The sequence below is a fragment of the Phyllosticta citriasiana genome (assembly GCF_038021145.1).
Source record: "Phyllosticta citriasiana strain CBS 120426 chromosome Unknown IWZ02scaffold_12, whole genome shotgun sequence".
In the NCBI taxonomy this organism is placed as follows: Eukaryota; Fungi; Ascomycota; class Dothideomycetes; order Botryosphaeriales; family Phyllostictaceae; genus Phyllosticta; species Phyllosticta citriasiana.
This window is the reverse complement of record NW_027117289.1, coordinates 450,682-474,504: the sequence shown is the minus strand read 5'-3', so window position 1 is coordinate 474,504 and position 23,823 is coordinate 450,682. Positions and strand designations below refer to the sequence as shown.

The following is a 23,823-nucleotide window of genomic DNA, read 5'->3' as shown; positions in this document are numbered from 1 at the left end:
TATATTATAACTAGACTACTCATATAATAATAATCACTTTACTAGAAGGTAGAGCATAGTCTATAGCTTAGTCTCTCTAAAAAAGAAGATAAGAGGCCTATAAGTATACCTATAAATTAATTTAATAATCATAAGAAAAGAACTACTAATAAGCTAATAAATACTATTATATACCTAACTTTAATATTAGAGACTTTATTTACATTAAGAAGACTAGCTAGATAATAGACCGGCTAAATCTAAAATTAGACGCTCCTAATATAGGACTATTTAAGGTTACTAGAATAAAAGATTATTTATATGAACTAGATCTTCTAGAAAGCATAAAGGTAATAAACCTTTTCTATACTAATCACCTATATAAAGTAGCTATAAACCTATTACTATAATAGAGATACACGGAACTAAAACCCGAGATTATTAATAACTAGTAAGAATAGGAAGTTAACTTTATCCGCGTAAGTAAGATTACTTATAGAACTTTAAAGTATTAGGTTTAATAGGTAGGATATAATTAAGATAATAAGTAGTATATAGTAAGTTCTTTTATTAGGGCCCCCTAAAAAGTAGAGGACTTCTATACTACTAATCCTTCTACCCCTAGACTACTAAAGAACCTAGAAAAGTAGAAAAGAGCCTTCCTCTAATAAGAATTATAGGAAGAAACGTAATTAGATAACTAACCCGCCTATACTCTAGTAAAGAGAATCCTCTAACACTATAGTAAATAACCCTTATCTATATAAACTAATTTATCCTTATCTATCCTATCCCCTTTTTTAATTTTATTCCTTATCTTTTATACCCCTACTCCTCTTCCTCCTCTTTAGTAGGAATTAGAGCCGACTTCTTAAGTTTAGGCCTTATTACACCTTTAATAGAGCCCTAGAGAAAGTTATTAACCTAGTTATCTATTATGTAGTGAAGAGTAAGGTACTCTCTAGGCTATATCTTATCCTTATATCTTTTATATTAATTAGGAGGATAAGTACTAGTAAGGTTACTTACGGTATAGTTAAGGTTACTAGTGCTCTAGACATAGTTCACGTAATAACCCTATAAGAAACCTAGTAACTTACGGTAACTATAGAAGATATAAGTAGAGAGATTATCCTAGTACTTAGTATAACTAGTAGCTTAATTAATACCTATATATTAAATTAAGTAAGTATTACGTGAAGAGCTATAAGATTCCGTAGATATAATGTTAAAATAGTCCTTAGAAACTAGGATAATAGCATAATAAGCTAAGTTACTAAGGCCTAACATATATATTATATATTAGCTAGTTTTATTACTACTAAGGGATTTCTATAATAAGTTAGCTATTACGTAAAGATAAGTAAGCAGTAATATATACCTTAGTAAGTTTTTTAAAGGCCTTACGCGGGATAAAGACTATAATCTTATTAGAAGTATCTACCTCTAAGTCCTAATCTAAAGGTTATACTAGTAATTCCGTAGGTAAAGTAGCTAGATAAATGATACTACTATCATCACCCTTATATAAAGGTATACTTAATAGTATATTAGCATAATAGCTACTAGAATGCGTATATAAGGGTAAAGTAGGCGTAGTAGGTATATTAGCATGCGTAACATTCGCGTAAGAATCTATAGGTAGAATAGTAATATATACTAGCTCTTAGGAGCTAGGTACTATACCTAGACTAGTTAGCTTTACTTCACCTTTTTAAAACTCTAGATATACTAATAATTAGCTAATTACGTATAACGTATTACGTAATGATTCTAAGTAGCCTTAGCATCCTCTTAAGGTGTTATATTACCTTTAAGGTGCTTTAAGTAACGAGATTAATTAGATACTATCGCGCGATAATTAGTTAAGCGTTTTAAACTAAGGACTTACTATAAATATAATAACTTACTATTATTACTTAAGTAAGAGAGGGAAGATGTAATAATAGGGGATTATTATTATAGGAAAAGTTAATATAAGGAAGATTAGTTATTATAGAAAGGGTAGTAGTAAAGAAGGTTAGTTAAACTATAACTCTAATAATAAGATATACCTAGTAGTCCTATACTTTACGCCCTTACTAAAATAACGCTAGTTAGTCATCTACGTAAGTACCTAATAAGCTAACTTAGGCTTTCTATTAGGGGGGGAATATCGTAATAGCTATTAGACGCAGCTATTAGACGTAACGTAATAGCTATTAGATGCTAGTAACGTAAGTATATTATAACTACGCCCTTACGCGATCACTTAATAAGCTAAAGATGATTATAACTAAGCCGCATAAACCGGCTAAGCCGTGTAAGCTAGTAGTACTAATAGATAATAAATACTACTAAGGATATATAGCCTACTTAACGGCTAATAAAACTTCACGCGGTAATAAGAAGATTAATTTCTCATCTATTTTAATAATATAACTAAAGTAGTAATTCGCGTAGTAAAGAGAGAGTTTAGTTCTTATTTCACTTCCTATATAAATATATATAGAAGATAGAAGAGTATATAGCATCTTCTATATTTATAAAAATTAATAAGACTTTACTTAACTTTATCTCTTCTCTACTTAACTTTAATTAAGTTCTTTTAATTTTATATACATCCGACTAAGTAGATAGCCTTCGGGCGAAAGCCTATATATTAGCCGCTTAACGATTCATAACACGCGGTAGTTCTTATACTTAGAGGGTAAATAATCATTAAGGTATTCGTTAAAAGCTTTATCTTTATTAGCTTCGTCGATATCGTCTAGTATAATAGAATAAAGATCTACTACTTCTATTAGTGTTTTTATAGGTAGGTTAATTTCTATAAGAGAAGTGAAAAAGGTTTCTTAGTTATTAACTTTAATATCGTTAGAGATATATATTAAAGAAATTATTAGAGGCCTAAGAATAAGTCTAGACTATTCTAGACTCTTCTAGACCTCTTCTATTACTAAGAACTTATTCCTACGGGTTCTTTTAGATTCTAGCCCTTATTCTAGATTGTCTTATTACTAAGGCCTAGAATCTTCTAGTCTAGATTAATTAGAAATCGTCTTCTATTAATAGAAGAACCTATTACTAATTACCTAGAGATAGAACTCTCTAGAATCTATAGGTTCTTCTATATAAATACCCTTAGGTAGCCTACTAGTTAGTCCTTTAAGGAAGTTCTCTTATAGTAAAGAATCTACTACATTCTCTACTATAAACCATCTACCATACGGTATATAATAAAGATATTACTTATCTTTATAGAATACCGCTAATAGGTTATGAGCCCGGCTAATAGTAATCTATAGATTACTATATAGCTTGCCTTATAATTTATAAGTAGGATTTTACTTCCTTCCCTACTTATAAGAAAGAATATACTATTCTTTCTATACTAGACCGCTCTTATAAGTAAGGCTTAGTAAGACTATCTTAGTAGATAGCTATTAAGCTAAACTTATAAAGAAGTCTAGGGAAAGCCTACTTATTTATATAAGTAAGGCATTTTTTAGGGTAAGGACTAGTATCCTAAGCCCTATCCTTAGGCTCTTAGCCTATCGAATTTTTCCTAGGACTGTCGGGCCTATATCTACCTAGGATTTTATTCTAGAACCTTCTAGTAGTCTAGAATAGCCTTATTTACTACCTATTCTTTACCTTTCTCCGCCTTTCTCTAGATTTCCTTACATTTCTATTAACTATGTTAATATAAGGTGTGGCTACGCGGCCTCTATACCATATTAGGCCTAAGCGTTACCCGTTTACACTAGTTCCCGCTAGTGTCTTAGCATGAGGAATACTAAAACTTCACGACACTTCGAAACGTTTTCGACCCGCATCGACCCGAATACTTTACTTAGTAAGCAAAGTAGTATACCGTTTTGAAGAGAAAAACTCGGCGGACAAGGATCTAAAATTAGATTCCTTATATCTCTACTCCCGGCTAAGTTATTAGAGAAAACATCGATACTCTAATAATCTCCCTACTTTCTATTAGGTGCATCAGGCCCATTAGCACCTAATAAACTTCAAGACTTCATACACTTATAGTTTCCGCTTAAAACTATAAGTATAAAGAGTTTTATACTCTAAAGACCTCTATAAGGTATAAAATCTTTAATATACCTTAAGAAAGGAACATCTTCTACTAGGAAATATGGGAAAAGAATTCCCTAGCATTCCTAAACTTAAAGGCCCTGAGAACTAGGAGTCTTAGTGATCTACTATAAATGATATAGTGATTATAGAAGGGCTAAAAGCCTATCTAGACTCTAAATCTTAACCTAAAGTAGAAGATCCTACCTAGGAGGTTAATGATGCTAGAATAAGGACTTTCATTAGGACCTCTATAGATCCTAAACTTTATTCTAGCATTACCCATTATAGAACTATAAGTTCTATGGGAGAAGCCCTTAGAAAAAGATGTAAATCTAAGGGACTTTTATAGGAAGTCTTACACTTTATAAGGCTACTAAGCCTTAAAGATACGGGAGATATTAATACCTAGGTGGCTAATCTATTAGATGAGATAACCCTATTATCTTAGACTAAGATGGCCTTAACGGAGAGGTAGAAACTAGGTGTATTCTTTAGTAATATACCTAGTAGCTATTCTTTATGGAGCGCCGTAGCCCAGCTAGGGCTAAAAGAAGAGACTACTCTAGACCACCTTATAGAGTGTCTAGTAGAAGAGTCTCGGCGCTAAGAACTAGAAGAAGAAAGCAATACTACCCTTATTACTATAACTAGTAATAAAGGGAAATCTTCTTCTAAAAAGAACGCCTCTACTTATAATAATAAGAGTACTAAGAAGTGCTCTTATTATAAAAAGAATGGCCATCTAGAAAAGGACTGCTATAAAAGAGCTAGGAATTTAAAGGGTAAAGAAAATAATAGTAGTCCTATAGATTTAGAGGATACCCTACACATTACGGGTTATACCTCTTATTTTACCGCGGGTCCTAGCCTAAATGACTAGATTCTAGACACCGGCGCTATAGCCTATATGTCTAGACATAAAGATCTCTTTACTTCTTTAAAAGAAGTAAATTTACCTATAAAACTAGGTAAAGGAGAGATCTATACTAAAGGAATAGGTACTATACCTATTACCTTTAAGTACGCTAATAGAAGGATAAATCTAACCCTTCTAGACGCTCTCTATATCCCCGATTTATCTATAAATCTTATCTCTATATCTAGGCTATATACACATAGTATATATCTAGATATAAAGAACCTAAGACTTATAGATAAAAGAGAGTAGATATATACCGAAGTTTTACTTCAGAATAACCTATTTATACTACCTAAGGTAGAATCTACTATAAATCACTTATATATAGTAGATTTAAACCTATAGCATAATAGGTTAGGGCATATAAACTTAGAAGCTCTTAGGGCACTACTACCTATTAAGGGTAGTAAAATAGACTATTCTATATGCCCTTTAGCTAAATCTAAGCGTACTATATCTACTATACTAGTAGCGGTCTCTAAACCTTATAAGAAGATAGGTCTAGATGTTATAGGACCTATTACTCCTAAGGGAATAGGGGGATACACCTACTATATAGCCTTTATAGACTATTATAGTAGGTTTACATGGGTATTCCCCCTATTTACTAAAGGAGAAGCCTATAATAAGATAGTTTACTATCTTAAACTTATAGAGCCGCATAGTAAAGTCTAGTCTTTAAGGCTAGATAATAGCCTAGAATATAGGGGAACTCAGCTAGATTTACTAGCTAAAAATAAAGGAATAACTCTAGAAAAGAGTTCTCCTTATAGCCTAGAGCAAAACGGGCTTATAGAGAGGATACATGGGTTAATAGATACTATTACCTGTTGCCTTCTCTTAAATTCTAAGGTCCCCCTTACCTTCTAGCCAGAGGCTATTAAAACCGCCACTTATATTCTAAACCGGACCCCTAAGAAGTCCCTAGAGGGTATTTCACCTCTAGCCCGGCTAAATATAGCTAAGGGCAGGTCTCCTACTATAAATCTCTCTTATATAAAGACTTTCGGAAGTAAAGTCTTTATAAACATCCCTAGAGAAAAGCGTACTATATCCTCTAAGTATTCTCCACGCTCTAGGCCTAGTATATTATTAGGCTTTAAGGGGGAGCATATTTATAGATGCTAGGATATAGAAAAACAAGCTATTATACACACTAGGGATGTTACCTTTAAAGAGGATGAAATTTCTTCTCCCTATACTAAAACTATAGAAGATGAGGAAGATATAGACTATACTAAGCCTATATTTCCTTCTTCTATAACTAGCCCTCCTAATAGACTAAGATCTAGGTCTATAACTACTATAGATACTAGTAGGGAGGAGCCTAGGAGAAGTAAGCGCCTTAGAGAAAAATCCTCTAAGGAATCTACTACTATAGAGGCTACTATTAATAGCCCTATAGAAGAAGTACCTTATCCTCTTAGAGAGACCTTTAAAGAGGTTAGAATCCCTAGTAGTAGTAGCTATGTTACTATAGAAGGCCTAAGTAATATAGAGGAAGATATCTCTTATTACTTACTCTATAGTAATAGGGAACCTACTACTACTAAAGAAGATGCCTATAGACGCCTTAACTAAGGTACTTATAAAGGCTCTCTTTACTAAATTCCTCTCTATTACCCTACGTAATAAGTTAGGGGGAGTGTTAGAGGCCTAAGAATAAGTCTAGACTGTTCTAGACTCTTCTAGACCTCTTCTATTACTAAGAACTTATTCCTACGGGTTCTTTTAGATTCTAGCCCTTATTCTAGATTGTCTTATTACTAAGGCCTAGAATCTTCTAGTCTAGATTAATTAGAAATCGTCTTCTATTAATAGAAGAACCTATTACTAATTACCTAGAGATAGAACTCTCTAGAATCTATAGGTTCTTCTATATAAACACCCTTAGGTAGCCTGCTAGTTAGTCCTTTAAGGAAGTTCTCTTATAGTAAAGAATCTACTACATTCTCTACTATAAACCATCTACCATACGGTATATAATAAAGATATTACTTATCTTTATAGAATACCGCTAACACTAACCCTACCTACTAAGGAAAAAGGTCTAGGGTTAGATTTCGTCCGAACTTTAATACTACCTAGGAGGTAATTAATATAGCCCTCTCTTACATCCTATATGTAATAAACCTTACGTATAATATAAGTAAAAAGTGAAGACTCTATAACCTTAGTAACATTCTACGGGATTATACTAAGATAGGTCGCGTAGGTAATATATTATTAGTTCTAGCTACTTAAGTTTACTCCCTTAAAAATACTGCTTATACGCTAGGAGTAAAGGTTTACTAGCTATAAAAGCCGGTTATCCTTCCTATAAACCTAGCTAAACCATTATACGTAACCTAAGCCTAGAAAGTAACTACTACTAAAAAACTAAACACGATAACTCCTTACCTAAAGATAATTATAAAGCTAGCTACTACTCCCCTAAAGACCCTACGGGATATATAGGTTATTATCTAGTAGTAGAGTCCCTTCCTAAACTTTAACCCTCTCTCTATATGAAATAACATTAATAATACCTTTAAGAATATAGGTATAGCTAGCCTAGTTATAATAATAGTAATACGTATAGAGAAGGGTAACATCCTACTTACTAGCTTACCCTAGTATAACTCTAAATTCCTTACCTCCTATTAAGACCTCTTTACTTACCTATTCCTAGATACTATAGTCTAGGAGAACTAAACCTAGTATAAGGTTATTACCTATAGCATCCCTCTTAAAGACCTCCGTCTACTTAAAATTAGATAATTTATTATAGAAGAGGTCTATACTTTTAACCCTAGCCTATTAGTTATAGGAACTCCATACTAGCTCACTTTAGCCGAAAGGAGGGCTACCTAAAAAGTAGGGTTAGTTATTATGGCCTTCTATATAGTAAAAGAGGTAGAGATAGCTATCTTAAAGCTATTCTATCTTATAGGAGTAAGTGTAAGGGTTATAAAACTCCTTAGGCTCACTCTAGACGTATAGTATATAAAGTGTTAAGAATTTAGCTATAGCTCCCCTAGGTATTATAATAGGACTAAATGCTTACTATATACTAGCCCCTATACTATAGAAAAGCACGACTATAAATACTATATAAAGAGAGACATAATATATGCCTATATAGCATTAAAGTATAGTAACTATAATAGTACTCATTACTCCTAGAACCTAAACTATCCCTATTATCTAATAAAGCTATCCCCCTAGTATAAATATTAGGTAACCTTAAAGTTATGTAAGTTAACTTAAACTAGAATGCCTAGGCTATAGAAGTAGCACTCTAGGATGCTCTCTACTTAGGCATCTACCTAATATTTATCTAGGAACTATAGACGACACTATAAGAAGATATAGCTAATATATAATTAATATCTTACCCCTCTATAATATAAATTCTCCTAACCTTCCTATAGGGCTCCCATCCTTAGATGATGCTCTACCTAAATAAATCCCTTATCTAAGTCTAGGTAATTCCTTACCTAGATATTTTCTCTAGCCTAGACTACCTTACCGTTAATTTAACCTATAGAGAAGATACTATCTACATAGTTAATATCTATAATAAGGTAGAATAAGGTAACCTATCCTCCCTATATATAATAGAAAGAGTTATTAAGTATAGCCCCCCTACTATACTAATAATCTATATAGGGGACTTTAATAAATACTATCTAATATAGGACCTACTCTCCCCCTAATCTTATAAAGTAGAAGCTCTATATAAATGGATTAAGGAAAACCGCCTTAAACTCTAAAACTAGCCTAGAGTAGGTACCTTCTTTTATATAGGGATAGAAAGGGAAACGGTTATTAACCTATCCCTATACACTCTAATAATTACCGCTTAAGTAATTAACTAGTAGTTATAAGAGAACCCCTTATCTAACTATAATACTATTCTCTTTACTATTATATATAACGAGTTTCAGGATACACTAATACCTCTACTATAGTTTAACGTTAAAAAAGCTAACTAGGCCTAATATAGGTAAATCGTCTAAGAAGAGTTAAATAAGATTATAATTCTACCCGTCTAAGCCCTCCCTAATAGGGCATAATATATACTCTCTAGTAGGACCTTATAAGAGGACCTAGACTAACTTAGACGAAGCCTTATAAGGGTAATAGAGATAGTAGCTAAATATAGCATCCTATAGGTAACACCTAGATAGTAATAAAAACTATAGTAGTCCCTACTCCTTATAGCCCTAAGGATAACCGCTATATAAGTAAGGCGTAGGGCATATTAGGACTAAGTTACATATATATAAGCATAGAATATATATAATACGGCTATTAAGTAGGTAAAATAAGAGTACTAGAATAACTTCCTTATAAAAGAAACACCCTAGTCTATCTATAAGGTAATAGTATACATGAAATTAACCTAATCTAAGCGGATCCCCTAGATACGTAACCTTTAAGATTAACTCTAATCATTATATAACGGTAAGTATACTACCTTCTATTAGAAACTCTTCCCCCTACTACTATACATCCCCCTATACGAATAGATAAACTATAAGGAAGGGCTATAGAACTAGCCCTCCCTTATAGATAAGGAAGTATAGTATGCCTACTCTTATAAGATTAAAGGTACCACCCCTAGGCTAGACTAGATCTACTAAAGAATGATTACTAAGGCATATAATGCTTCTCCTAGAAAATTCACCTAGGTATACTAAACCTTCTTTATATATAGATACTACCTAGAATACTAGAGAGAAGTAGTAGGAGTAATACTTAAGAAACTAGGGAAACCTAATTATATAGACCTAAAAGTATATAGAGTTATCTCCCTACTTAACTACCTAGGAAAAGTTCTTAAATGCATTATAGTAAAACATCTTAGAGCGCTTATAGAAGCTACCTACCTCCTATACCCATCCTAAATAGGCGGACGACTATAGAAGTTAGTAATTAATATAGTAATAATCCTTATATATATTATCTAGGATGAGAGGAGGGTATAGTATAAGATATTAACCCTATTCCTTAACATATAAGGCGCCTTTAATTATATAGCCTATAACTAGCTCTTATATATAATAGGGGAAATTAGGCTCCCTACTTCCCTCCTAGTATAGGTAAAGATATTTACTAGTAGTTAATAACTCTAGATCTCCTTTAATAGCTAATAAGAAGACCTTCATCTAATAGTTTTAGGAATTCCTTAAGGAAGCCTAGTCTCTCTAATCCTATTTCTTATCTATATAAGAAAGCTCTTTTCCTCTTACTTAGTAAGATTCCTCTTATATATTAATAATATTTTAATTATAATCTCCTTAATGAGTTAGAAGAAAAATGCGCGGATCCTCTAGTAGGAAGTAACCTAGCTCTTCTTACTTAGAACCTAGTATACTATTAACTTTAATAAAGATAAAATAGACCTCATCTATTTTATAAGCTTAGATAAGGCTAAGGCAGCTATAATTATACTCCTAGGAGATTATATAGTAAAACTAAAGTAACTTATCTAATAGCTTAGGATATAGTTTAATATATACCTATTACGAATCGTTAAGCGGCTAATATATAGGCTTTTACCTAAAGGCTATCTACTTAGTTAGACGTATATAAAATTAAAAGAACTTAATTAAAGTTAAGTAGAGAAGAGATGAAGTTAAGTAAAGTCTTATTAATTATTATAAATATAGAAGATGCTATGTACTCTTCTATCTTCTATATATATTTATATAGGAAGTAAAATAAGAACTAAACTCTCTCTTTACTACGTAAATTACTACTTTAGTTATGTTATTAAAATAGATAAGAAATTAATCTTCTTATTACCGCGTAAAGTTTTATTAGCCGTTAAGTAGGCTATGTATCCTTAGTAGTATTTTTTATCTATTAGCACCGCCGGCTTATACGGCTTAGCCGGTTTATGCGGCTTAGTTATAATTATCTTTAGCTTATTAAGTAATCGCGTAAGGGCGTAGTTATAATATGCTTATATTACTAGCGTCTAATAGCTATTATATTACGTCTTATAGCCGCGTCTAATAGCTATTATAACATTCCCCCCCTAATAGGAAGCCTAAGTTAGCTTATTAGGTACTTACGCGGATAACTAACTAGCGTTATTTCGGTAAGGGCGTAAAGTATAGGACTACTAGGTATATCTTATTATTAGGGTTATAGTTTAACTAACCTTCTTTACTACTACCCTTTCTATAATAACTAATCTTCCTTATATTAACTTTTCCTATAATAATAATCCCCTATCATTACATCTTCCCTCTCTTACTTAAGTAATAATAGTAAGTTATTACGTTTACGGTAAGTCCTTAGTTTAAAACGCTTAACTAATTATCGCATGATAGTATCTAATTAATCTCGTTACTTAAAGCGCCTTAAAGGTAATATAACACCTTAAGAGGATACTAAGGCTACTTAGAATCATTATATAATACATTACGCGTAATTAGCTAATTATTAGTATATCTAGAGTTTTAAAAAGGTAAAGTGAAGCTAACTAGTCTAGGTATAGTACCTAGCTCCTAAGAGCTAGTATATATTACTATTCTACCTATAGATCCTCGCGCGAATATTATATATACTAATACGCCTACTATACCTACTTTACCCTTATATATACGTTCTAGTAGCTATTATACTAACGCGCTATTAAGTATACCTTTATATAAGGGTAATAATAGTAGCATTATTTATCTAGCCGCTTTACCTACGGAATTACTAGTATAACCTTTAGATTAGGACTTAGAGGTAGATACTTCTAATAAGATTATAGTCTTTATCCCGCGTAAGGCCTTTAAAAAACTTACTAAGGTATATATTACTGCTTACTTATCTTTACGTAATAGCTAACTTATTATAGAAATCCCTTAGTAGTAATAAAACTAGCTAATATATAATATATATGTTAGGCCTTAGTAACTTAGCTTATTATGCTATTATCCTAGTTTCTAAGGACTATTTTAACATTATATCTACGGAATCTTATAGCTCTTCACGTAATACTTACTTAATTTAATATATAGGTATTAATTAAGCTACTAGTTATACTAAGTACTAGGATAATCTCTCTACTTATATCTTCTATAGTTACCGTAAGTTACTAGGTTTCTTATAGGGTTATTACGTGAACTATGTCTAGGGCACTAGTAACCTTAACTATACCGTAAGTAACCTTACTAGTACTCATCCTCCTAATTAATATAAAAGATATAAGGATAAGATATAGCCTAGAGAGTACCTTACTCTTTACTACGTAATAGATAACTAGGTTAATAACTTTCTCTAGGGCTCTATTAAAGGTGTAATAAGGCCTAAACTTAAGAAGTCGGCTCTAATTCCTACTAAAGAGGAGGAAGAGGAGTAGGGGTATAAAAGATAAGGAATAAAATTAAAAAAGGGGATAGGATAGATAAGGATAAATTAGTTTATATAGATAAGGGTTATTTACTATAGTGTTAGAGGATTCTCTTTACTAGAGTATAGGCGGGTTAGTTATCTAATTACGTTTCTTCCTATAATTCTTATTAGAGGAAGGCTCTTTTCTACTTTTCTAGGTTCTTTAGTAGTCTAGGGGTAGAAGGATTAGTAGTATAGAAGTCCTCTACTTTTTAGGGGGCCCTAATAAAAGAACTTACTATATACTACTTATTATCTTAATTATATCCTACCTATTAAACCTAATACTTTAAAGTTCTATAAGTAACCTTACTTACGCGGATAAAGTTAACTTCCTATTCTTACTAGTTATTAATGATCTTAGGTTTTAGTTCTATGTATCTCTATTATAGTAATAGGTCTATAGCTACTTTACGTAGGTAATTAGTATAGAAAAGGTTTATTACCTTTATGCTTTCTAGAAGATCTAGTTCGTACGAATAATCTTTTATTCTAGTAACCTTAAATAGTCCTATGTTAGGAGCGTCTAATTTTAGATTTAGCCGGTCCGTTATCTAGCTAGTCTTCTTAATGTAAATAAAGTCTCTAATGTTAAAGTTAGGTATATAATAGTATTTATTAGCTTATTAGTAGTTCTTTTCTTATGATTATTAAATTAATTTATAGGTATACTTATAGGCCTCTTATCTTCTTTTTTAGAGAGACTAAGCTATAGACTATGCTCTACCTTCTAGTAAAGTAATTATCATTATGTAAGCAGTCTAGTTATAATATATATATAGTAAGAAGCTAAGATCTATTTTAGCTAGTATAAGACCTATAGCCTTATATAGAAGGGTAGCCTAAGCTAGGTCTATTAATAGTAGAAGGTTAGACTAGTTATTTTAATAGTAATTAATAAAGGGTTATAGTTAGCGTATAAGAACCTAATTAACTATCTTAGTAATTCCGTTTATCTAAGAGTGATAGGCTAAATTAAAGTGTTATTTAATACTAGTTAACTTATATAGCTCCTATATAAAGGCTAAAATAAACTAAGGACCTTAATCTAATAGTATACTTTTAGGATTTCCGAAAATTTAGTAGATATAATTATAAAAAAGTTAAGATACTCCTTTAGCATAGATTTTCTTCATGTAAGGTAAACTAAAGGTTCTTTAGGATAACTAGTCTATAATAATAAGGATATAATTAAATCCCTTTTAGTCTTACGGTATCTCTTTAAAATCTATAGCTAGGTGTTACTAGGGATAGTTAGGAATTAGTAGAGGATATAGAAGGCTAGGTATCTTATTAGTAAATTCATAGTTCTAGTAGTAAATATGGTAGTTTTAGCTATATCTCTTAATTATGTAAGTCTAGCTAGGCTAGTAATAGTATTACTATACTAGCTTTTACATTTTATTAATTCTAGGATAGGTAGTAACGTAAGTAGTATATATTACTTTAATTATTCTTATATAAAGGTTATCCTAGTTAGGAACAACTAATATACTATAGTAAAGAAGTAATCCATCCTATAACTTCTAATATAATTTATTTTCCGGTTAAAGACGGGCTATTTCCCTCTATAGTTTAAGATCTAGGTTTTCTCTATTTACGCGGAGGAGCTCATTAAGGAAAATTATTAGTAGAGAAACTTCCGGCTCCATCATTATAAGTAGGACTACCTAGGAAGTAGGAATGAGATACTACTCTTATACGGCCTTTAATTTCTCTTTTTAAGTCTTAAGTTACTCTTACTTTCTTATAAGAATATCTATAATAATGTTTTCCTTTCCTAGTTAGTAGGTAAACTAGACTTAGTACTTAGTAAGTTACTTAGCCCATCTTACTTATTATGCGGATAATTAGCACTTAGAAGTAAAGTATTCTAATACTTAATAGTCTATAATTATAAGAAAAGGTTTATAAAGGCCTATAAGTATAGATCTCTATTCCTCTAGTCCTTACATAATAGCTAGGAGTTCTTTATTAGGTATTCTATAGTAGAGTTTAGTATCTAATATTACCTTAGAATAAAAGGATACTAGTTTCTATTTATAATCTTTTTAATATTATAATAGGACTCCCGTAACTACTCTATTACTTATATCTATTTCTATATAAGTATCTAAAGTTAGATTATAGTTTATAAGTAGTGATTTACTACATATTAGTTTCTTAAGGTTCCTAAAAGATTCTTCCTTAACTAGTCTAAGTTATCGCTACTTTACTTTTAAATATAGTTTCTCTAGTAGCTAGCTAATTTATCTATAGTTAGGAAGGAATCTCTAATAAAAGTTATAGAATCCTAAGAAAGACTAAAGAGATTAAAGGGTTATAGGTAATTACTAGGTATAAATAGGTTTAATTTTTTACGGGTCTATTAATATACCCTTAGTAGAGATGATATATCCTAGAAATTTTATATAAGTAGTTAAGAACTTACTCTTTTTTATATTAGCTTATAGTCCCCCTCTATGTAATTATTATAGAACTTTAATGATGTGTTAAGTATAATTATGCGGGTTTTTAGAAATGATAAGAATATTATCCATAAAAGTAATAATAAAATCATCTAAATAGTTAAATAGAACTTAGTTAATAAAATATTAAAAAGTAGTAGGCCTATTACTTAGCCTAAAAGGTAAAATACGGTATTTAAATAATTTATATCTTATATAGAAGGTAGTATATTCTTTAGACTACTTTTAAAGGCGGATTTAATAGAAAGCTTATTAAATATCTAGTTTTATATAGACCTTTCCCTTACCTACTCTCTATAAGAGTTCTAAGATAAGAGGTAAAGGATATAAGTCCTTCTTTATCTAATTATTTAACCGTTAGTAGTTAATATAAATTCGCTAACCACCTCCGGGTTTTTTTACTACTAATACTAGAGAGGTATAGGGTATATAGCTCTTAGTAATAAATCCTTTCTTTAAGTTCTCTTAGATATATTCCTTTACTATAGCTAGCTATTCTAGGGACATCCTATAGAGGGGACTTATTAGTAAGCATAGAGAATCCTTATATATAAGAGAAATTTAATGATTAACTCCTATATAATAGGGTAGTAGCTAATTAGATTCTTATTTTAAAAAGACGTCGCGGTAGTTTTTATACTTAGAGGGTAAATAATTATTAAGGTATTCATTAAAAGCTTTATCTTTATTAGCTTTATTAATATTATTAAGTATAATAGAATAGAGGTTTACTACTTCTATTAGTATTTTTATAGGTAGGTTAATTTCTATAAGAAAGGTGAAAAAGGTTTCTTAATTATTAACTTTAATATTATTAGAGATATATATTAAAGAAACTAATCGGTTTATCCGTAGATCTTTACTTTATGTAGATAATTTTAGAACTTTTAAAAGATTTAAAAAAGAAATTTAGTCTAGAGGATCTAACTAAACGAGTTATTAGTTATAGTAATCTAGAAGAATATAATGATATGTAAGGAACTAGTAGCCTAGAATAATATTATAGCGCCTAATATCTAGTATAAAGGCGTATATTATAACTAGCTAATATTAGAAACGGAATTATAATTAATAAATGAAATTAAGTTACTTATTTATGTGTTAGTTAAACCTAGAGACTTTAAGGTTCCTACTAGTAATCTTTCTTTTCTTAATCCCTAATTCCCTAAGTTATAGAAGAAGTTAAGGATGAATAAAGCTAGATCTATTTATACTAGTATTAACTAGGGCATAAATAGGTATAGCGTGACTACTAGCTATAATTATAGTTTATATAGTAAACGGGTATCCTCTAATAAGGTCATAAATGTTTACCTATAAATTAGTAATTTATAGAGCTCTAAGCTTATATCTTAGGGAGGAGACTTCCCCTAAGACTTATTATTTTCTAATAAAGAAGAGTATAGTTCTAATATTATGTACTCTTCTCCTTCTTCTTCTATTATAGTATTAACTATCTTTACTTTAGTTTCTAGGCACTATTAGATAAGGTATCTAAACTTTCTATATTAATAGTAGGGTCTAATATTACCTTAGAGTTCTACTTTTCCTTTACGTGTTAGATTTTCCATTATTATATAAGGAGTAGGTCTCTATAATAATCTTAAAAAAGGCTGCTCTCTTAAACTTCTACCTATTAAAAGAGTAGATTTACCTACTTATTCCTATTATTATTTCTTTACGCGGTCTTCCTAGGATGATAAAGATATGTTTCTACTATTTTAATACTTAATTATACTTTATGTAATAGGGTATACCTTTTAAAGGTATTCTTTAAATAAGATGGAGTTATCTTATTTAATTCCTACTAAATAAGTTTATAGTAGGGGATCTAATAAAGAGTAAAAATCCTCTTTCTATTATTTATATAGAAGATTAGCCTCTAAAGCTAGGTATATAAACTCTAACTAGAACTTCTAAAGATCTATAGGAATTTTATAATAAAGGTCCTTTAGCTTCTTCTTTATATCCTTTCACTAATATGGATTCTTAAATACTTACTTAAGCTAGTAATATAAGTTAGTATTAAGAACTAGATTATCTATCTTCGCGTAAGTATATAAAAATAGTACTAGATACTATACTACCTTACCCTATATCCTTAAGAGGATATAACTTATAATAGCTTCCTTAGTATCTATAGTAGTACCTCTTTTAAAGTAGTCTTTATTACTATAGATTTTATTATTTATAAGTAGCTACTAATACTCATATATAGGGTTTTAGCTATTTATTAATTCGGGTAGGTTAGGCACTCTTAGTATATATTTCTTCTTCTTCTAGGATCCATTCTCTTCTAAATACTATAAACTTATTAACTTAATAGTATCTTTACGTAATATTATTTAATAACTTATAATTCTTTCTACTAAGTTAAGGATAACTTATTTAAGAGTCTTAATTTACATCTTTATATAAATAGTAATATCCTATATTTATCCCTTTATAAGGGGGGTAATCTTAGATTAATAGTTATTAGCTTCTTCTAGTAGAATATACCTAAAAGCTTCTTTAACCTAAAATTATATTATATAAAAAAGACCTTTCTCTTATACTTACATATTAAGCTTAACCGGTAATAGGGAGTAAAAAGATTATAATAAGAAGGGGAATACCTATCCTCTTCCTTCCTTAGATTTATAAGGTAATTTAGTACCTTCGCGTGAGGGTATTTATTATTAACTACTAGACTCCTCTTAAGTACTAGTTACGTAGGCTTAATTCTTAGCTATACTATCCGTAAATAGAATAGTCTTCTACTTTCTTATAAGTAGGTATAGGGAGGATACCTCCTTAATGTTTATACGCTATACTATAGCCTTATAAAGACTTCTATAGTTAATATATACTTAATGCTCTTTAGTCTTTAGATAATACTAATATACCTCACTAAGATAACTTAAATTACCTTCTTAAATAATAGGTAGTTATATATAAGGCTTAAGCTATATATATAGTATACCTAGTTTAGGTATTCTAACACCTCCCTTAGGTAATAAAAAAGTAGGATGGGGATAATACCTAGAATAATCTTCTATATCTATTATAAATTATTAAGCGGCTAATATATAGGCTTTCACCTAAAGGCTATCTACTTAGTTAGATATATATAAAATTAAAAGAACTTAATTAAAGTTAAGTAGAGAAGAGATAAAGTTAAGTAAAGTCTTATTAATTATTATAAATATAGAAGATGCTATATACTCTTCTATCTTCTATATATATTTATATAGGAAGTAAAATAAGAACTAAACTCTCTCTTTACTACGCGAATTACTACTTTAGTTATGTTATTAAAATAGATAAGAAATTAATCTTCTTATTACCGCGTGAAGTTTTATTAGCTATTAAGTAGGCTATATATCCTTAGTAGTATTTATTATCTATTAGCACTACCGGCTTATATAGCTTAGCCGGTTTATATAGCTTAGTTATAATCATCTTCGGCTTATTAAGTAATCGCGTAAGGGTATAGTTATAATATACTTACGTTACTAGCGTCTAATAGCTATTATGTTACATCTAATAGCTATATCTAATAGCTATCGCGATAATACCTATTATTCTAGTAGTATATAATAATTTAAAATGCCTAAGTAAAGTAATTACTAGGATGACTTATATAGCTAGCTAATATATAATATAGACTATCCCCTACTACTATCTAATAGCTATACCTTACTTATATATAAAGTATAGTAGATTATAGGTTCCTAGTTTTCTAGTAAGTTAGTAGCTCTAAGATACTTAGATGAATACTTTAAAATAGTAGACTATACTAAATCCTAGGAGCCTTTTATACCTCCCTAATTATTCCTATAGAAATTAAAGTAGGCCTTCTCCCCCCCTACCTTAGGAGGAATATATCACTTTAAGTATATACTATAAGACTCTTTAAACTTAGTTACTAACACCTAGTATATATAATTATTAATAAGTTTAAACTAGAGAGTATACTAGGATACTAGATATAACTTAAATATATCTAGAACATAATTTTAGACCTAGTAATAGGTACTAAAAGCCTAATTAAGCATAGTTCCTTTCCCCTATAGAAAAAGACTATGCCGTATAAAGTTAAGATTAGCTACCTCTAAAAGGAATAAGAAGCCTAAGTATATATTAGACGTATAGGATATATAACTTAAGTAGTTATCCTATATTCTAACGCTTCATCTATCCTAAAAGGAAATAGAGTAGGTATAGGGATTATAGTATATGATACCTAATAAGATAGTATAAGAGTAGTAGTAAGATATAGAGTAAATACTAGACTATACTAGCTTATATATAATAGAGAACTAGAGGTACTTATAAGGGCTATAGAGCTAGCTACCTAGAAATGGCCTAGGTAATAGATTATAGTATATATAGATAACTAAGCTATACTATACTACCTCTAAACCCTATCTAACCTACTAGGTTAAGGTCTATAACTTTAAGCTATAGATATAGGCTACTTAATTATAGCTAGATAAGGTAGTCTTACCTTCTTATAGGCCCTAGGCTATATAGAGATTAGAGGAAACCTATAAGTAGACGCCCTTATAAAGGAGGCTACTAGGCTAACCCTAGAGAATAACTACTTAAGTACTACCCTCCTTAGGATACGCGTATAATAAAGAACTATAGTAGAATAGATAATATATACTATATAATACTAGGAAGCATAGATACTACTATCCTAGGGGTTATATATATATAACTTCCTACCTATACTAAGGACGTCTATCTAACTCCCTAAGTATAGATAACTAGAAGTATTAGCCTACTTCTAATTAAAACTAAACTACGGCTACTTTAGAGCCTACCTAGTATAGTTTAGTAAGATAGACTAGGATAATTATAGCTATAATAATACTACCTAATAAATACTATAACACCTTATTAGTAACTACCTACTCTATAGCTCTACTAGGAGAGAAGCTATATAGGTAGTATATAAGGCGTATAATAATAATAGTAGGAAAATAGCCTCTATACCCTATAGAGAGCTATTCTAAGGAGATGTTAGTAGATAATTTATACTTAAATTCATATGTTAGATAAAGGTTTCTACTAGGGTATAGCACATATAAATAGTAGACTAAGGGAAAAAAGAAGAGTAAAAAGAAGAGGAGAGAATCTATTCTAATCTCTACTAGTAGAGTGAATAATAAGCTCTATAATCCCTCTACTTATAGTTCCTATAGGTACTACCCTAGAACCCCTCTAACTAAAGATAATTAAGGAAAGGACCCCTTTATCTATAATCTACCTAATACCCTCTAGGCTTATACCCCTCCTCTACCTTATATAGAGCCTCTACTAAGACCCTAGCCCTCTAGATTAGGAAGGTATTAATATAGCTTAGATGACTACTCTATAACTACTCTAGCTAAATCCTCCTACTCCTAATAATAATTAGATGACTATTTAGTAGTAAGGTAAGGGCTTAATACTATTTATCTATATAGTATACCTAGGCTAGGGCGGCATATAGAGCTCTATTATTAGTAATAATGTTAATATACGGTTATCTAATAGTAGTAATAGGGCTAGATTAAATTATAAGTAATATTAATATAGATTAAACCTAGGTTCTTTAGTGTTATTTATTTTCTATAATAAGTATTAGCTAACTATACTAGTTAGCTAGAAGATATATGCTACTAGTTAAAAACCTTACCCGCCTTTTTTACCTTTATAGGTGCTAAGAAAGGTATTATATAATACTAACTAAAAAATAGTACTATTAGGAATAGTACTAGAATGCTATAGTAGAGTATATATATAATCTACCTTACCTACTACCCTATACTATATTTACTTTTCTATATATACCTTCTTCCTATCCCCCTTTCTTTTCTTACTCTTACTTCATACTACCTATCTACTTAGATAATAGTAGAAAGGCTAGTTCTTAGCCCCCCCTTACCTAAAAAGAGCCTAGATAAACTATCTATCTATAATAACCCTATACTAACATTATACTAAGAATTATACTTTATTATATAAGATTCTTTAGCTAGGCATCCCTACTTACCTTATAAATATATACGGTATCCCCTATAGATAGCTCTATCTTAGATAGCCTATAGCTCTAGTAAGACATAAAATAATTAATTAATCAATCAATCAATCAATTAATCAATCAATTCTAAGTATCTACTGTGTTTGTAATATCAATCTTCAACTAAGACGGCAGTATAACAGCTGTTCCTCCTCTTGGTGTAGTTGGTTTATCACGTTCGACTGTAATGGAATTCAATGCCATCGAAAGGTCCCTAGTTCGATTCTGGGAGGGGAGAAACCACCTTCTTTTTGCCCTTTTTGTCTTGTTGAGCAACCATTGTGGGGTCCGAATGCGCTTATGTCTTTTTGCTGAAGCCGAGACGATGAGGTCGAGGTCGAGGTAGAGCTGTTAGCCGAGAGGGCTGGAACATCGAAGCTAGAGTGGCGACAGTGGCAGTACAATGACATCTACCCCGTCTGAGGTCTTGCCGGAGATGGCTTGCCCATGATCTCTCTTTTTGCCATGTTTCATGGTCCCAAGGAATTTGCAGAGGAGGGCGGTTGTCATGGAAGTGGACCAGAATGGCGGGCGAGGTTGACCGATAGATAGGGGAGTGAAAACCAAGGCGGGCTTTTCCAATGATCCATGTTGCAGAAAATATCAGGGCGTCGGTTCCGCGGGAGAAGGTAAGATATGGCGATAGTAGCAAACCTTCGACAATGGTGCTTTGGTCCTGATCAGGAGTTTCTCAATCTCAGCGATCGTGATTGAAGTCTTCCTTGGCCTCCGGATATGTGGCTGTTTGAAGGTGATTCCTGAGGCTTGGAAGAGACCATCATAGCCAGTGAGAAGCATGTAAAGCAGCGGAGGAAGAAGACAGCGCAACGCGATCGAGAATATGAAAGCAGTCGGACAAGGTGTCGACGGAGGAATATGGGAGAATATGGAACGGCTCATGGTCTTGTATGCCATGGAACGAGAGAAAAAGGGAGATTACCACACTCACACTTGCCAGAGGCTGGCCCTGACCTTGGCTGATATTCAATGAAGATCCGTTGGAATGTCACCGCATGGTCGGTCCAAAGGAATGATCCCGCAACTTTTTCAGTCAGTAGACACTCTCCACGAATCGAGGAAATCGTCTTGGAGGAGTACTCACAGTCAAGATGTCAAATTTGAAGATGTGACGAGGTGCTTGAAAGATGGATCAAACTAGAGTCTGCATCGCCCGCCTTGAAATAGGTAGCCGTGGGTCTGACGCAATGGCTCGGCGCGTAACGACACCAAATCGTGCCTCAACTCCAGTCGACCACCAACTCCACAACCAGCACGATGCCACGCCCTCCCGAGATTTCAGAAATTCCTCCAACACCGAACTTGCTTCGACACTTGCACAGCGTCCTCCTCGACATCTCCAGTTATCCGTATCCTCACGTACCTAATCCGCCTGACGTCAAAAAACGAGCTTCCGTTGCCCTCATCATACGCATCCAGCCGCGCTACAGCCACCCACCACCTCCCGCCGGCGCCAATGGCAGCAATTTCTCCGGAAACCAAAACAGCAATGAAGAGCAAACGGTAGAGCAACGACTCGAAGCCTTCTTCAGTCAAGAGTGGGTGCAGAACGGCGACCCCGAGGTCCTCTTCATCAAACGGGCACACCGGCCAGGCGACCGCTGGACAAGCCACGTAGCGCTGCCCGGCGGGCGACGCGACCCAGAAGATGACAGCGACCGAGCCGCCGCGGTGCGTGAGACGTTTGAAGAGGTGGGCATATCGCTGGATGCAAGCAATTCCATTGCCGTAGGCAACCTGCCTGAGCGCGTCGTGACAACATCCTGGGGCAAAGTGCCGTATGTCTCGCCCCAACCCCACGCCGCGCCGCTTTACCATATATACTCACCGTGGAGAAGCCTGATGGTGCTGTGTCCGTTTGTGTACATCATGACGGGCCCGGAGCCGCCGGCGCTGCGCCTGCAGCCCAGCGAGGTCGCCAGCGCGCACTGGGTCTCTGTGCGGGCGCTGCTGAGCCCCGGCCAGCGGACCTTTTGGCACGAGGACGTGTCGAACCGGATTGCGCGTCAGGAATTTGGGCTCAAACGTGCGTTTCTGCGCTTCACGCTGGGCAAGATGATATTCGCGGCGGTGCGCCTCATCCCGAGTCACTCGAGCTTTGCCTCGACGATTCCCGGCTTCGTGCCTGACGACGTCGTGGCGGCAGCATCTTCTCCGTCGTCGACCTCGACCTCCGTCTCTTCCTGGCACTCGATACCGCTCGCGCGCCTCTTCACTCCTGCTGCTCAAACCGACTCCGCAACCGAATCGCCGCTTCTCCTCTGGGGTCTCACGCTCGGCATTATGGCCGATTTTCTCGATCTGCTTCCCCCACACAACTCGGTCCGCCTGTGGACGTACCCGACATTTACCTCTCCCGACGTGCGCTTCATTCTATGGGCCCTGTCGTACCGCTTCCGCACGCAAAAAGCCAAAGAGGTACTCGGCGTACTCGACACCCCTGAGCCTGTGCCCCAGCCGACAGGCGGCGTCACGGCAATTGAAGAAGGCCTCGAGGCTGTGGGCACGAGAAACGACGAGTCAGTTGTCATTGTCAAGGCGGAGGAGGGAGATGTTGAGGCTGCGCCCGAGTCTGGCATCAGCGGATTGGGGGTTGAGCGGTACTACAGCCGGCTGGGACGCAAGCGGACGAGGTCGAGCGCTGTCGGTGTCCTCTTGGACGGCTACTACGAGATTGTGCGCAAGGCAGTGGCTGCAGCGGCGATAGGTAGGGTGTCCATGGTCGTGGCAGCGGTGGCATGGGCTTGCGTTCGATTGAAGAGGAGGTAAGGTCAAGCGTGGTTGATGAGTCGTAGAAACTGACTGAAGCTTCTCCGCCCCCTTCCATTCAACCCAACATTTCCATTTGCGCGTCTTATTCTAGTCTCACTTCGTTTTCTTGACGCTATTTTCCTCTACAACGAGCGAGCGAGCGAGCAATCCATCTCAAACCG

At 33.4% G+C, this 23,823-nt stretch overlaps 1 protein-coding gene and 1 non-coding gene across 2 annotated transcripts; both read left to right on the top strand.

Moving 5' to 3' along the window:
- The first annotated feature begins 21,021 nt into the window (after positions 1 to 21,021).
- On the top strand, positions 21,022 to 21,110 carry IWZ02DRAFT_t95. The gene has a single exon. It is a non-coding gene; the product is annotated as a tRNA-Tyr (tRNA).
- Positions 21,111 to 21,875: 765 nt separating this feature from the next.
- On the top strand, positions 21,876 to 23,659 carry IWZ02DRAFT_471261 (NUDIX hydrolase domain-like protein; the record flags this gene model as incomplete). Its single annotated transcript, XM_066768855.1, has 3 exons — positions 21,876 to 21,888; positions 22,173 to 22,668; positions 22,729 to 23,659. The coding sequence occupies 3 exons, from the start codon at positions 21,876 to 21,878 to the stop codon at positions 23,657 to 23,659; spliced, it is 1,440 nt and encodes a 479-aa protein (XP_066619984.1).
- Between the last annotated feature and the right edge of the window lie 164 nt (positions 23,660 to 23,823).